Source organism: Oreochromis niloticus, linkage group LG8 (assembly GCF_001858045.2).
Source record: "Oreochromis niloticus isolate F11D_XX linkage group LG8, O_niloticus_UMD_NMBU, whole genome shotgun sequence".
Classification (NCBI taxonomy): Eukaryota; Metazoa; Chordata; class Actinopteri; order Cichliformes; family Cichlidae; genus Oreochromis; species Oreochromis niloticus.
The window spans coordinates 1213909-1227610 of record NC_031973.2 but is presented as its reverse complement, the minus strand read 5'-3'; the positions used below and the strand labels follow the sequence as shown (position 1 = coordinate 1227610).

The 13702-nt window shown below is 43.0% G+C and overlaps 1 protein-coding gene across 1 annotated transcript; it reads left to right on the top strand.

Annotated features, from left to right (window-relative positions):
- Window positions 1–6157: 6157 nt before the first annotated feature.
- Window positions 6158–13418, top strand: LOC112847707 (uncharacterized). Its single transcript, XM_025909942.1, has 5 exons — window positions 6158–7625; window positions 7934–8463; window positions 8608–12613; window positions 12690–12751; window positions 13375–13418. Exons 1-3 carry the CDS (start codon window positions 6158–6160, stop codon window positions 12451–12453), a joined length of 5844 nt encoding a protein of 1947 aa, XP_025765727.1. The 3' UTR covers window positions 12454–12613; window positions 12690–12751; window positions 13375–13418.
- The last annotated feature ends 284 nt before the right edge of the window (window positions 13419–13702 follow it).

The following is a 13702-nucleotide window of genomic DNA, read 5'->3' as shown; positions in this document are numbered from 1 at the left end:
TCATCACCAATCACTAAGTAAACTGAATTGGCGCAGGTCTCAAATAAGAAGCAGAAGACACTTGGGCCCTCGCTCAGGCCTGCTACTAGATTTATGTGTATTGTAAGCATGCATGCAATTAACCTGCTATGTTCTCATCTTCCCTCAACATGTATCACCTGGACACTCTCACCAGTGAAGCTTAAAACCCTCTTGGATAGAACATCAACTCTAAACAAGCACAGATATGCATTGTGTATAAAATGAACTAAACCTGTGAATAGAATGAATGTGATGACAAACATATTCAATGCAATATGAACCCTGTAAACAATATTACTGATAAACAATGCTGTAAAACATGTTCTTAATGCAATCATAATAATGCAGATTATATAGTAGGAATAAAAGAATTTCTGAATCCCAATGTTCCCTCTTCTGACATTCCGACAAGGAATGTCACCACACCTTATGTTGTATCACTCCCTGCCCCACTCTATGGGTTCTAAGTTCATCTAATAGATGCCCTCAACCCAGTCAGGGTTCGCAACCCTTGCCATTATCTTTACCAACAATCCTCTGACACAAGGAATGATACAACAACTAGTGATGACCAGTATTCCCAAAAATACAGTCAAAGAAAACATCACTGACATAGCCACACCTTTCCATTGTCCAAACACAGATGTCATCCAGGACGCCAGCAGATTTTCGATACCTGAGTGCTCATGCATGGTTTTAGACAATTCGATTTTGCTCTCCCGTCAGTGAACTCGGACCCAATTGTTCTGCGAACCCCATCATGGCGTCCCTGGTTTGGTTAGAGAGTCTCAGCAGGTTGTAATGAACATAATGTGGCCAACATTTCTATTAGGCATTACCCAAAGAAATATACTCTCCAATCCTACAGCTACCTGACTTACCAGCTTGTACTCATTAGGAACTCCCCTGGGCACTCCTATGGAGTCTATCCAGGTCGGCGAGTTCAAACGAGGATCATATGCATGGGTACCCTGGGTCCCTCTTTTGGCCAAAATGTATCTCTTACGTATGGCAGCTAAAGTTCGCGTGTTATGTTGTGGAATAGCCTTTACCTGGTTTCCAATAAGCATGAGCGGAGCTCCCAATCGCACCATCGCACATGTCCCTACACTTCCCATAGGAACACGAGTATTTTCCCCACAGTAATAATAGAGCCCACGTCTTGCCCATGTTCCAATTACCGTGCTAGGGTCGCTTACATTGTTGGTGGCTCGTCCCGTGAGTGTGACAGCACACCTAGTTGGGTCGATCTCTCTCACCTTGTACTTTTCATTATCTGTAGAAAACTTGAAACATGTAATTATCTTATTTTAGCATAAATGGTCCCACTGCTGTCTGCTTTGAAATGGGAGGGAAAAGTCTGGACAACAAAATACAGTTGCCAGTAGTCACTGCACTTCTAGTTAACTGTAACATACAATCCTAGCCCCACTCATCCTCTAATGCAATGGTGCGGGCTCTGTAAACAACCGTGACCTAGCTGAAGCACAGGCAACACAGTCAGATACATGTTGTTCTCTAGCATTTTGAGCCACCCAATCAAGCCAGAGGTTACTGTCCTTGAAACCCGTGGCGCGCTTTATCAACTCCTTAGGCTTCAGTCTAAAGTAATCTGTTGTCAGAAGTACTCTCCCTTTTGGTTCCTGTTCCTTTTGAGCTACTGTTCCCGAAGTTACCATCTGATCAGTCAGAATGGTGATTAAGCTTTCTGCGAGCGGCTTAGACTTTGCATCAACTAAATTTACCCTAAGCATATCATGGGGTGATTGCAGACCCGTACATCATACGCTCTCCAGCTACTACTAGCTCCTGTACACTTAATGATGTCACCCAAATCAAATGTGAATGAGCTGGTAGACCCTTTACCATAATTCAACTCTATGCCCTTATTCCTGCTGAGACACTCATCACCTTTACCTGACACCTCGCGCTTTTGTCTTTTTTACCGATCCTGTTTTAGCAACTACAGTCTCAGGAAGTGCTGGGCTGGACTGGCCTCCGTGTTCAGACAAGTGGTCCGGAGTGCCCTGCAAAATATAGACAATAAACAACACAGCCATAGTTAATATCATTGCATACAATAAACATGTAGTTGTAAGGAACATTCTAATCAGTTTTCTCATTACGTGTCTCTGATTCGTGTGTTTGCATCATGTTATATAAACTTTGTATACTTTGTAGTGCATTATGCTAAACAAACAAAACCTTTCAATTCCCCAACCCTATCTGTCTCCTCAACGGGTTGTATGTTTTCAATGTTTCCTTATTATTTTGTCATAAAAATAAATCAAACAAATAACTTAAGCTGTGTGACGGCACCTTGCGTTTACGCCAGGCTGTGAGCTGCCCTAAATCTACTTGCTACACCCCCTTTTTTCACCTAGTTTAATTTTTTCAATCCTAGTTTAAACTATTCCTGACTTCCCTCAGTGCACACTGTAAAGTGTAAAAGATACAATTAGCTTTCTCCTGGTAAAAGGTCCTACATTATTTTCTCGACCTTTGGAAACATCCTCTATCGAGTTAACCCATTTCATTTTTCAAACTTAGGCCTGATTTCTTCGCCCCCTTTAACGGGTAGCGCATATCCGGTCTGAACACTGTGTTTGGGCCATTTTCATAACATATAAATCCTGCAGCTGTTCCTAAAGTCCCTCTCATTACTTTTATGCTCCCATTATAACCTATGTCTAACAAACTTTTGATCTTCTTTGCAATATAAACAACTAGGTGTCTTCGTACTCTGTTTTTCTCCTTTCTCTGGTTGGTTCCGTTCGATCTCAGGCTTCCAGGATTCTCGCCACCCCTGTGGTTACTGTGGTCCTGAAATCTTCTCCTGTAAAGGATAGAAAACAAAAAGCCTCTCTCTGCTACACCTCACTAATCTACTGTGTTCATCTAATGTTCCTTTAATCATTCAAAGTTGTTTCACCATATCATGTTCTGGGCTCTGTCCTTTATATTAGCTTTACTTAATCTCCATGCCCTTCATGTGTGTGAGCAACACTTTTAGTTTTATTAAACACGCCCAGGGTAAGATATAAACCATCACCATCTGAGCATAGAAACAGATCAAAAAGAACCACAAAACAATTTCTATATCTAAATTATCAAAAAACCCAAACGTCATAAAACGATCCTAAAACCCCTTTCAAATTAAACCTTAAATCCTGTAACTCCCCCCTTTTGTGACACATCTTATGTGTTACAAACTCAAAATCCTTCACTCGAGCTTAGGAGATTAAAAGAAAAAGGTTAGTCATATCATATTAGATATTCATGCTCCGGCCCTTCAAACCTGTGTTTAAGGAATGAAATCAAATTAATCATTATGTCAAATCTTTTCTTGGCTCCATCCCCAGCCTGCATCCTTGGAACTTCCTAGAAACAAAAACCTGTATGTTAACCAGAACTTCACATTGATGATCCAATCTGTGTTATAAGAAAGGAAACTTAAAACAGAACAGTTATCAGTCATGTGTCTAACCTTAGTCCAGTCTTTATCTCAGTGTCCAGTCGGTCCAATCTATGGTCTGCCTCGTCCGTCCAGTCACCATCCATTTACACACATTCACTCACATGCATTAACATCAGGTATTGCTGACAGTGGAGACTATCTCGCAAATCATCAGTCTTCACTCTCAGCAACATCAACTCATTTATTTGTTTTACTTTGTTTTTAGGGAAATAATTCTTTCTGCTTTTAGACTGGATTGGCTCGCGGCAATCTTTTAGACAGAGACTTAGCCTTCTCCTCTGCCCATTGTAATCTGGAAAAGGTCACCTTATCTTTGTTGTCCTGAGACTTTTGTCAGCGCTGTTATTCACTCTTTTGCAGGCCTGCTTACAACAAAAATGAGAAGAGAGCTGATTATTAGCTCATCAAAACACAAAACAAAATCACCTGACAGGTTTTTCTAAGTGCACTGTTACAAAAATGATGGACCCCCTTAGACATGTGCATGTTTGATAAAACTCCCTCTATTAAAATAAGAAAACAACACAAATCTAACCGATAGAAGTAACCCATCACTACAACAACAACCTCAACAATCTTAAACACAGAACATTTTGCCACAAGTTCTTCAGGGTCCTGACTCTCTCAGGTCAACTTAACATAATTTCACCTGCTCAAAACACAGAAAATCTCGTTAAACACCACACAACTTGCACACCATCAACACTAAATTCTAAATTTTCTCTTCTAAAAACCACCACACACTAAGCGAGTTGGACAAGATGATAAACAGACTCCTATGTGTAACCCATGTGAAATACAGGGCTGCAAAATCCCTTTTTGTTATTTAAGGCTATAGCCTGTTATTGTCACAAGGGGGTGCTGTGATGCAGTCTTGTGTTCTGACGACCTTGCGTCTAGTGCGCAGGAAGTATTACCTGTCTCTTCCTGTGAGATCTTCCCTCTGATGGCGATCAAGTACATGCCGGAGCGCATGGAAAAAGTATCTTGGTATGCAATGCTGCAACCCGGTTAATGAGACCAGATTGTTTTATGTATAAATGCTAATAAGCTACTGTTTTATTAGGCCCCGAACTCTGACCACAAAGGGAATAACGTCTGTCGAGTTATTTGTGTTGGAAAATCCCGGTGAGTCACGTGCTTTTGTTAGCTACCTGTTAAGTTAGATAATGTATTTCACTAGCCGATTCAGCTCAGAAACCTTTGAACAAAAACCAATCGGGAGCTATGAGAATCTGGTGTGTTGTTTTGCTTCTCTTGTTGTTCTTTACAGTGTGTTTATAAGTGTTGAATGCTTTGAGCTAACGATGTTTTACTGGTGATGCTAGCTGCTAATAGCTGTTAGCCACCCCACCGCCCGAAGCCATATTCCGATCGGGGAGGTATTCAGATAGAAGCACTAGCTCTGTATATATTAGAATGGTTATGTCTTAATAGATATGAGCATATTACAAGTTTAATAGTATTTGCATTGTGAATTAAGTCACATTTGCTTGTAAGCCTTAAGGATCAATGTCACTTTCATTGCTATGTCTGTGTATATTACTGTTTAAGCTGCTGATGTTCTTTATTGTGATATAATTTTGATAAAATAGTTGATACTGGTACAAACAAGTTACTGTAACCCTTGTAACTTGGTCAAGCTAAAGGGATTGCCATTTGTTATTAATACATTTGGAAAAGAAGTTAATGAGCTCATGTTAAAAACACAAGATGGGAAAGAAATTCATTGTTCTGCACTGTTTGTGTAGATTGGTTTTTTGAACTACCAGAAAGGATTCTGGAGAACCACTGACGGTGAGAACAGCCCAAATGAGATCCTGGATGATCGTGAAATGGTGTGGCCAGCCATGCGATCGAATTGTGGAACTTGCCTGAGAAACTGATTCAAGCAACCCTGAATTTCAGATAAGCCCTATGCACTACTTTTCCTACCGGGATAATAGGGTCTGCACACTGACAATTCCCCTACAGTACACCTGTTTGGGTTTCAACGACTTTAAAGGACAATTCAGACTGGACAATTCAAACTTCACAAGAGGAACACTTTAATCTGTTTCATTCATTCAAAAGAGCTCTGATACGATTTAGTATAAGTCTTCCATTTAAGTGTCTTTATGTTATTTTATTTTGTTCTGTTTTACATCTATTCACCTTCAAAATGCACTATTAGTGTGCAGTTTGGTTTATTGTGTTGTACATGTTATGAATGGTACTGAGGCAATAAAGGTCCCAGTTATTCACTTCCAAGCCAACTCCTTTTGTGAGTCTCCAAAACAAAACCTCCTTCTGAACCTAGAAAGATGTCTAGGGTCTCTATTTGAGGTGAAAGTGTACTGGTCCTGAGTAGAGGCGCTACACAAAACGTGGCGAGCCAGCCAGGAGGTTTAATTCCTTTTATTTTTGGAAGTTGAGCAACTGGTGCTTTCATGCCTTTTGGGTCAAATCATTACATTTCTGGGACATTCTGGGTTGGAGTAATAAGACAACATGGATGTAATCCAAACTGAAGGTGTCAAAGTACCTAACTCTGTCCTAGTAGGAGGGTTAACAGGTGATGAGGTTGACAATGAGGTTATTGATTACTTAGGGCAGTTTGGTTCTATTGGAAGAGTAATCAAAGTAACTAGCACAGAGGCACATTTTAAAAACACAGCCATGGTGGAGTTCCAATCAGGTGAACCAGTCCAGTTCCTCAAGGATAGCTTGCCTTGCAAAAGACAAAGCCGTAACCCAAGTGTTGTCCATCATATCCAGCTTCTGTCTGCGCTGTATGCTGCAGACAGAGGTTCATGTTTAACCCATTCTTACCTAACTGAACTGAAAGGTCTTGCCAAACTGAGTGGTACAGATTTTGAGAAGGTTTTGCTAGATGAGCTGGCCAGAATGAAGAAGTCCACTGAGAGTAACCCCGCAGTTGGACCAAATGTAACAGTGCCTAATCAGAATCTGCAGCTCACTAGTGACACAGACCAAGATGAACCAGCCATCATAGAGCATCAAAGTCCTGTTAAACTGGGCAGTGATTTAACCCACTTGCCTGAGCATGACTCTCACTCATCCTCTCCAAGTGTAGAGGTGACTCCCTCGCACAGAAAAACCACTATCTACTTACCACCTGAACAGCTCACTACACCTGAAGTACAGAGAGTAGTAGTTGAGCATGTCATTAAGAACAATGAAATGCCTTCTCAAGGTCATGCAAAGCTCAGGCCCTTCTCGGGGAAAACCCCTTGCTCTACCTTCGAAGCTGATTATGATACGTGGCGCAACAATGTTGAATTCCACCTCACAGATAGTACCATATCTGACAAACATATGGTAAGGAAAATAGTTGAGAGCCTTCTTCCACCAGCTGCTAACATTGTAAAGCACCTTGGTCCTAACGCTTCTCCCCATGACTATCTCAGCCTTCTTGACTCAGCGTATGGTACTGTTGATGATGGGGATGAGCTTTTTGCCAAATTCTTGAGCACAAACCAGAACTCAGGTGAAAAGCCTTCTGCCTATTTACAGCGGTTGCAGATAACCCTGAGTAAAGTCATTAAAAGAGGCGGCATCACTACAAATGATTCAGATCGCCAACTGCTTAAACAGTTTTGTAGAGGTTGCTGGAACAACAGCTTGATCACAACCTTGCAGCTTGAGCAGAAGAAGGACAAGCCACCTTCATTTCCAGAGTTGCTCCTCTTGCTACGTACTGAGGAGGATCGGCAAGCGGCAAAGTCCAGCCGAATGAAACAGCACTTAGGCATCTCTAAGCCTAAGGCGCATTTAAACTCCCTTGAAGTAGGAGAGTATGTCACGGATGATACAGACGTATCAGCTGTTAATGATAGGCCAGTGTCTTTTGATGCACATAAGTTAGAAAAGAAACTTGCAAAGCTACAAGCTCAAGTGGCTTCGCTGAAAGCATCAGCTATTGACAGTTCAAGCCAGAACTCTGACAAGCCAAATAAAAAAACCAAACCTAAGTTCAAGGTTCTTCCTAAGGAGAAATCTGACCCAAGCGAGACTAAGCTTACTAAGAAGCCACGCCCATGGTACTGCTTCAGGTGCGGCGAGGATGGTCATATTGCTCCCTCTTGCAACAATGAACCAAACCCTGAACTGGTTGAAATGAAACGTAAGGAGTTCAACCAAAAACTACAAGTCTGGGAAGAACAGAATATGTCAGCTTTAAACTAAAATCAGTTCCTGGGGAGGGACTACCAGGAACTGAAAGTAATCATGAACGTCCCAAACTGGAACCTCAGAGTAAAGCATCTTCTCTCTCTCGTGCAGCACGACCCCAGATTAGGTTACCCAAGGGACTTGTAGGACAGAAATGTACAGCAAATGTTACCGTGTCGGGAGTCAATTGCAGTTGTCTCCTTGACACTGGGTCTCAAGTGACCACAGTATCTGCTTCATTTTACAACACCAATCTTTCAGAACATCCCATTCAGCCCATCAGGGGCCTGGATGTTGAGGCGGCTAGTGGCCAAAATGTTCCTTACTTGGGATACATACCCATCAGCCTTAAGTTTCCAAAAAGCTTTATTGAAACTGAGCCTGAGGTTTCTAGTCTTGCTTTAGTAGTGCCTGACCTACGCTCTAACTGTGACCTACCTGTGCTGATTGGGACAAATGCACTTGATGTTCTGTACGACGAATATTGTCAGGGTAAAGATCCCAATGATTTGTCGCCGGTCTATGGCTACAGGCAGATCCTTCGTACACTCAAGGTCAGGAGAGAGATAAACCTAGCCGGAAACGATGGCTTTGTAACTCTTAAGGGCAAGGTGCAACATGTAGTACCAGCTCAAGGGAGAGTCCTCCTTGAAGGCTGTGTCAGATCCAGCAGTGCTGGTGAATGTGCCATCGTTGAGCAGCCAACGACATCCACCTTACCAGGGGGAATTTTTGTGGAGTGCTGTCTTGTCACTTTGCCCAAGCAGCATCCTCATAGGTTACCTATATGGGTGAGAAATGAAACTGAGCATGACATAACACTGTCTTCTAGGTGTGTCATTGCAGAGCTCCATAGTCCTGCAAAGATATATGACGAATCATCTATTTCAACCAAAAATGATGACACTGTGAAATGTTGTAATGTTACTGCACAGCCAGTTGATGAACCTGCTCACCCAGATTTGACATTTGACTTTGGCAATTCTCCCCTCCCGCAGGAGTGGAAAGAGAGGGTTACCCAGCGTCTAAGTGCCTATGCTGATGTTTTTGCCCAGCATGATTTGGATTTTGGGCATGTATCTAAAGTGAAACATCACATAAACTTAAAGGACGAAGCACCCTTTAAGCAAAAGTCCAGGCCAATCCACCCAAATGATTATGAAGCTGTGAGGAAGCACTTGCAAACACTCCTTGATGCAGGAGTAATCCGTGAATCAGAGTCCCCTTATGCTTCACCAATTGTGGTGGTCAAAAAGAAGAATGGAGAGGTCCGTCTTTGTATTGATTATGGCAAGCTCAATGCGTTAACAATACGAGATGCGTACGCACTTCCAAACCTTGAAGAGGCTTTTTCAGCCCTTGCTGGATCCAAATGGTTTTCAGTAATGGATCTCAAGTCTGGTTATTATCAGATTGAGATGGAGGAATGTGATAAGCCCAAGACAGCTTTTGTGTGCCCTTTGGGATTTTACGAGTTTAACCGTATGCCCCAGGGGATCACCAACGCTCCCAGCACCTTCCAGCGCTTAATGGAACGGTGTATGGGCAGCCTCAATCTGAAAGAAGTTCTGGTGTTCTTAGATGACATCATCGTGTTCTCCAGCACCTTGGAGGAACATGAAACCAGGCTTCTACGTGTCCTTCAGCAACTGAGAGAACATGGGTTGAAGCTTTCTCCCCAAAAGTGCTCCTTTTTCCAAAGTTCAGTGCGATACCTGGGACACATTGTGTCTAGCAAAGGTGTAGAGACTGATCCTGAGAAGGTCAGAGCTCTCAAAACCTGGCCAAGACCCCAGACGCTCAGTGACCTCAAGTCTTTTCTAGGCTTTGCAGGGTACTATCGACGGTTTGTGAAGGACTATTCAAAAATTGTCAAACCCCTGAATGATCTTACCAAAGGCTACCCACCATACAGGAAAGGCAGAAAGGTGACACCCGGTCCTAGCGGGTACTTGAACCCTAAAGAGCCTCTTTCCAGCCGTTGGACCCCTGCTTGTCAGGAAGCTTTTAAGGTAATCATAGAGAAACTGACATCAGCTCCAGTGCTTGGATATGCTAACCCAAAATTACCATACATCCTCCATACTGATGCAAGCACCTCTGGGCTAGGGGCAGCCTTGTATCAAGAACAGGATGGTGAAGTGAGGGTTATTGCCTACGCGAGTAGAGGACTTTCACCCAGTGAAAAGCGTTATCCGGCTCACAAACTGGAATTTCTTGCATTAAAGTGGTCCATTGTAGAGAAGTTCCAAGATTATCTCTACGGGAACATGTTCATGGTGTTAACAGACAACAACCCATTGACCTATGTTTTGAAGTCAGCCAAGCTTGATGCTGCCAGCTATCGCTGGTTGGCCGCTCTCTCCACCTTCGACTTTAATATTAAGTATCGTGCTGGTAAGAGCAATCAAGATGCAGATGGCCTCTCTAGGCGGCCACATGATACTGTGGGTGATGACTATGCTTCTCTTGAAGAAAAAGAGCGAATGAAACAATTCGCTTCCCATCATCTCTCTTCATCTTCCAACCGACAAGATGTGACAGCTGACACATTCAGTGTCTTGTGCCACCGTCATCTCTTAGGTGAATCTGACAATAGCCTACCTTCTATCACTTTGGTAGAGTCCCTTGCTCTACACGCCGATGCGGTGCCAGACGTCTATGCTGATGATGGAACATTGGGTTGTTCTGTCATACCTACTTATAGTGAGGTAGACCTCCAACAACATCAGAGGTCTGACCCAATTATTGGGTATGTGGTCAACATGTTAGAAAATGGAGGTGAAGCTGATTCCAATCCTAACTCTGGATCCGTAGAGCTTAAACTAATGCTCAAAGAGTGGAAACGGTTGGAACTGAAAAATGGTCTCCTCTACAGAACCCGCAAATCAGGTGAAGATGTCACCTTTCAGCTTGTCGTCCCTCACTCTTTAAGGTCCACCATTCTCACTTGCCTTCATGACAACATGGGGCATATGGGTTTGGAGAGAACCCTTGACTTGGTTAGGTCAAGATTTTATTGGCCTAAAATGGCAACTGATGTAGAGAGAAAGATTAAGTCTTGCGGACGTTGTGTTAGAAGGAAGACACTTCCTGAAAGAGCAGCACCTCTTGTGAGTATTCAAACAACCCGTCCCATGGAACTGGTATGCATGGACTATTTATCCTTGGAGCCTGACAGTCACAACACCAAAGACATTCTGGTCATAACTGATCATTTTACCAAATATGCTGTTGCTATGCCAACGAAAGACCAAAAGGCTACAACAGTTGCGAAGTGTCTTTGGGAGCAGTTTTTGGTGCATTATGGTTTTCCTGAGCGCCTGCTTAGTGATCAGGGCAGGGATTTTGAGTCTCAACTCATTAAAGAGCTCTGTGCCCTAGCTGGTATCACGAAGGTGCGCACCAGTCCTTATCATCCAAGGGGAAACCCAGTTGAACGGTTCAACCGAACTCTTCTTGGCATGTTAGGAACTCTACAAGACAAACAGAAAACTCACTGGCGCGATTATGTGAAACCACTAACTCACGCCTATAATTGCACCAAGAACGAGACCACTGGGTTTAGCCCATACGAGTTAATGTTTGGTCGCCAGCCTAGGCTTCCAGTGGATATTGCATTCTGCCTGCCAGTTAAAGATGGCTCTCCTACATCTCACTCTCAGTATGTGAGAGCTCTGAAGGCTCGCCTTCAAGAGAGCTATCAGATCGCTGCCAAAAACTCTCAAAAGGTTGCTGAACGGAATAAACGCCGTTTTGACAAAACTATCAGGGAGTCAACTTTGGAGAAGGGTGATCAAGTGCTAGTGCGGAACCTGCGACTTCGGAATAAACACAAGCTTGCAGATAAGTGGGAGTCAACCATGTACAGAGTGGTGGAAAAGATGGAAGATCTACCTGTGTATGTTGTACAGCCTATGAATGGAGATGGTCCTATTCGAACTCTTCACAGGGATCTCTTACTCCCTTGTGGTGACTTATCTGAAGCTGAGGAAGTTGACCAGGTCGAGCCAAAAAGTTGCAGGCCGAGAACGAGGCGCAGTCAGCCTCTGTTACTTGAGGAGCAATCAGAGTCTGAAGATGACTCACCTGTCTATCCTAGGCAATCTTCTGTCATTCCTGAAAGGTTTGTTCAGGTGTTTGAAATCCCGAAGAGACGACAGCAAACAGGAAAAACAGTACCGGAGGGTAGTTGTATACCAGCTATGCCAGCAGTCTCTGTAACCCCTCAGCCTTGGGATGAGCCTTGCAGGGGCAGCTCCCCTTTGCTGCCTGCAGAGCCTGTAGGGGTATCTCCTGAAGTAGCTGAAGGAGAGGAGCCAGATGTTGTGGCTGAGCAACTCCCTACTGAAGATGATGTAACTTTACCAACTATGACTAATCAAAAATCAGCTGTGGCTGAAGACAGCATTGATGTACCATCCATTGATGTAGAGGCTCCTATAGCTATGGAACCCATTGATCTGAACCCACAAACTCCTGAAGTAGCTCTGGAGCATAAGGAAACTGTTGAAAGTGCAGAAACAAATGATCATGTTCGTAAGTCAGAAAGGACACGTCGACCACCAGGGCGCTTCCATTATCCTGAGTTGGGAAATCCGTTAATTTCCTTTGCGCAGAGCCTCCTAGAGAGCTTTAACCAAGTACTTTATACAATAGGTGACTATGAGAGTTCATCTGTAGACCACAGCGTGACGCATGAAGGGGCTCATGCTAGGTCAAAGGGGGAGGGTGTAACCCATGTGAAATACAGGGCTGTAAAATCCCTTTTTGTTATTTAAGGCTATAGCCTGTTATTGTCACAAGGGGGTGCTGTGATGCAGTCTTGTGTTCTGACGACCTTGCGTCTAGTGCGCAGGAAGTATTACCTGTCTCTTCCTGTGAGATCTTCCCTCTGATGGCGATCAAGTACATGCCGGAGCGCATGGAAAAAGTATCTTGGTATGCAATGCTGCAACCCGGTTAATGAGACCAGATTGTTTTATGTATAAATGCTAATAAGCTACTGTTTTATTAGGCCCCGAACTCTGACCACAAAGGGAATAACGTCTGTCGAGTTATTTGTGTTGGAAAATCCCGGTGAGTCACGTGCTTTTGTTAGCTACCTGTTAAGTTAGATAATGTATTTCACTAGCTGATTCAGCTCAGAAACCTTTGAACAAAAACCAGTCGGGAGCTATGAGAATCTGGTGTGTTGTTTTACTTCTCTTGTTGTTCTTTATAGTGTGTTTATAAGTGTTGAATGCTTTGAGCTAACGATGTTTTACTGGCGATGCTAGCTGCTAATAGCTGTTAGCCACCCCACCGCCCGAAGCCATATTCCGATCGGGGAGGTATTCAGATAGAAGCACTAGCTCTGTATATATTAGAATGGTTATGTCTTAATAGATATGAGCATATTACAAGTTTAATAGTATTTGCATTGTGAATTAAGTCACATTTGCTTGTAAGCCTTAAGGATCAATGTCACTTTCATTGCTATGTCTGTGTATATTACTGTTTAAGCTGCTGATGTTCTTTATTGTGATATAATTTTGATAAAATAGTTGATACTGGTACAAACAAGTTACTGTAACCCTTGTAACTTGGTCAAGCTAAAGGGATTGCCATTTGTTATTAATACATTTGGAAAAGAAGTTAATGAGCTCATGTTAAAAACACAAGATGGGAAAGAAATTCATTGTTCTGCACTGTTTGTGTAGATTGGTTTTTTGAACTACCAGAAAGGATTCTGGAGAACCACTGACGGCGAGAACAGCCCAAATGAGATCCTGGATGATCGTGAAATGGTGTGGCCAGCCATGCGATCGGATTGTGGAACTTGCCTGAGAAACTGATTCAAGCAACCCTGGATTTCAGATAAGCCCTATGCACTACTTTTCCTACCGGGATAATAGGGTCTGCACACTGACAATTCCCCTACAGTACACCTGTTTGGGTTTCAACGACTTTAAAGGACAATTCAGACTGGACAATTCAAACTTCACAAGAGGAACACTTTAATCTGTTTCATTCATTCAAAAGAGCTCT

Bases quoted from the DNA above. Each gene is read 5' to 3' on its own strand.
- LOC112847707 (XM_025909942.1), top strand. From the start codon at position 6,158: ATGGTGGAGTTCCAATCAGGTGAACCAGTCCAGTTCCTCAAGGATAGC. The intron at 7,626-7,933 runs GTAAGGAGTTCA...CCAATCTTTCAG, and splicing joins TGAACTGGTTGAAATGAAAC to AACATCCCATTCAGCCCATC. The intron at 8,464-8,607 runs GTGAGAAATGAA...GTTACTGCACAG, and splicing joins CTCATAGGTTACCTATATGG to CCAGTTGATGAACCTGCTCA.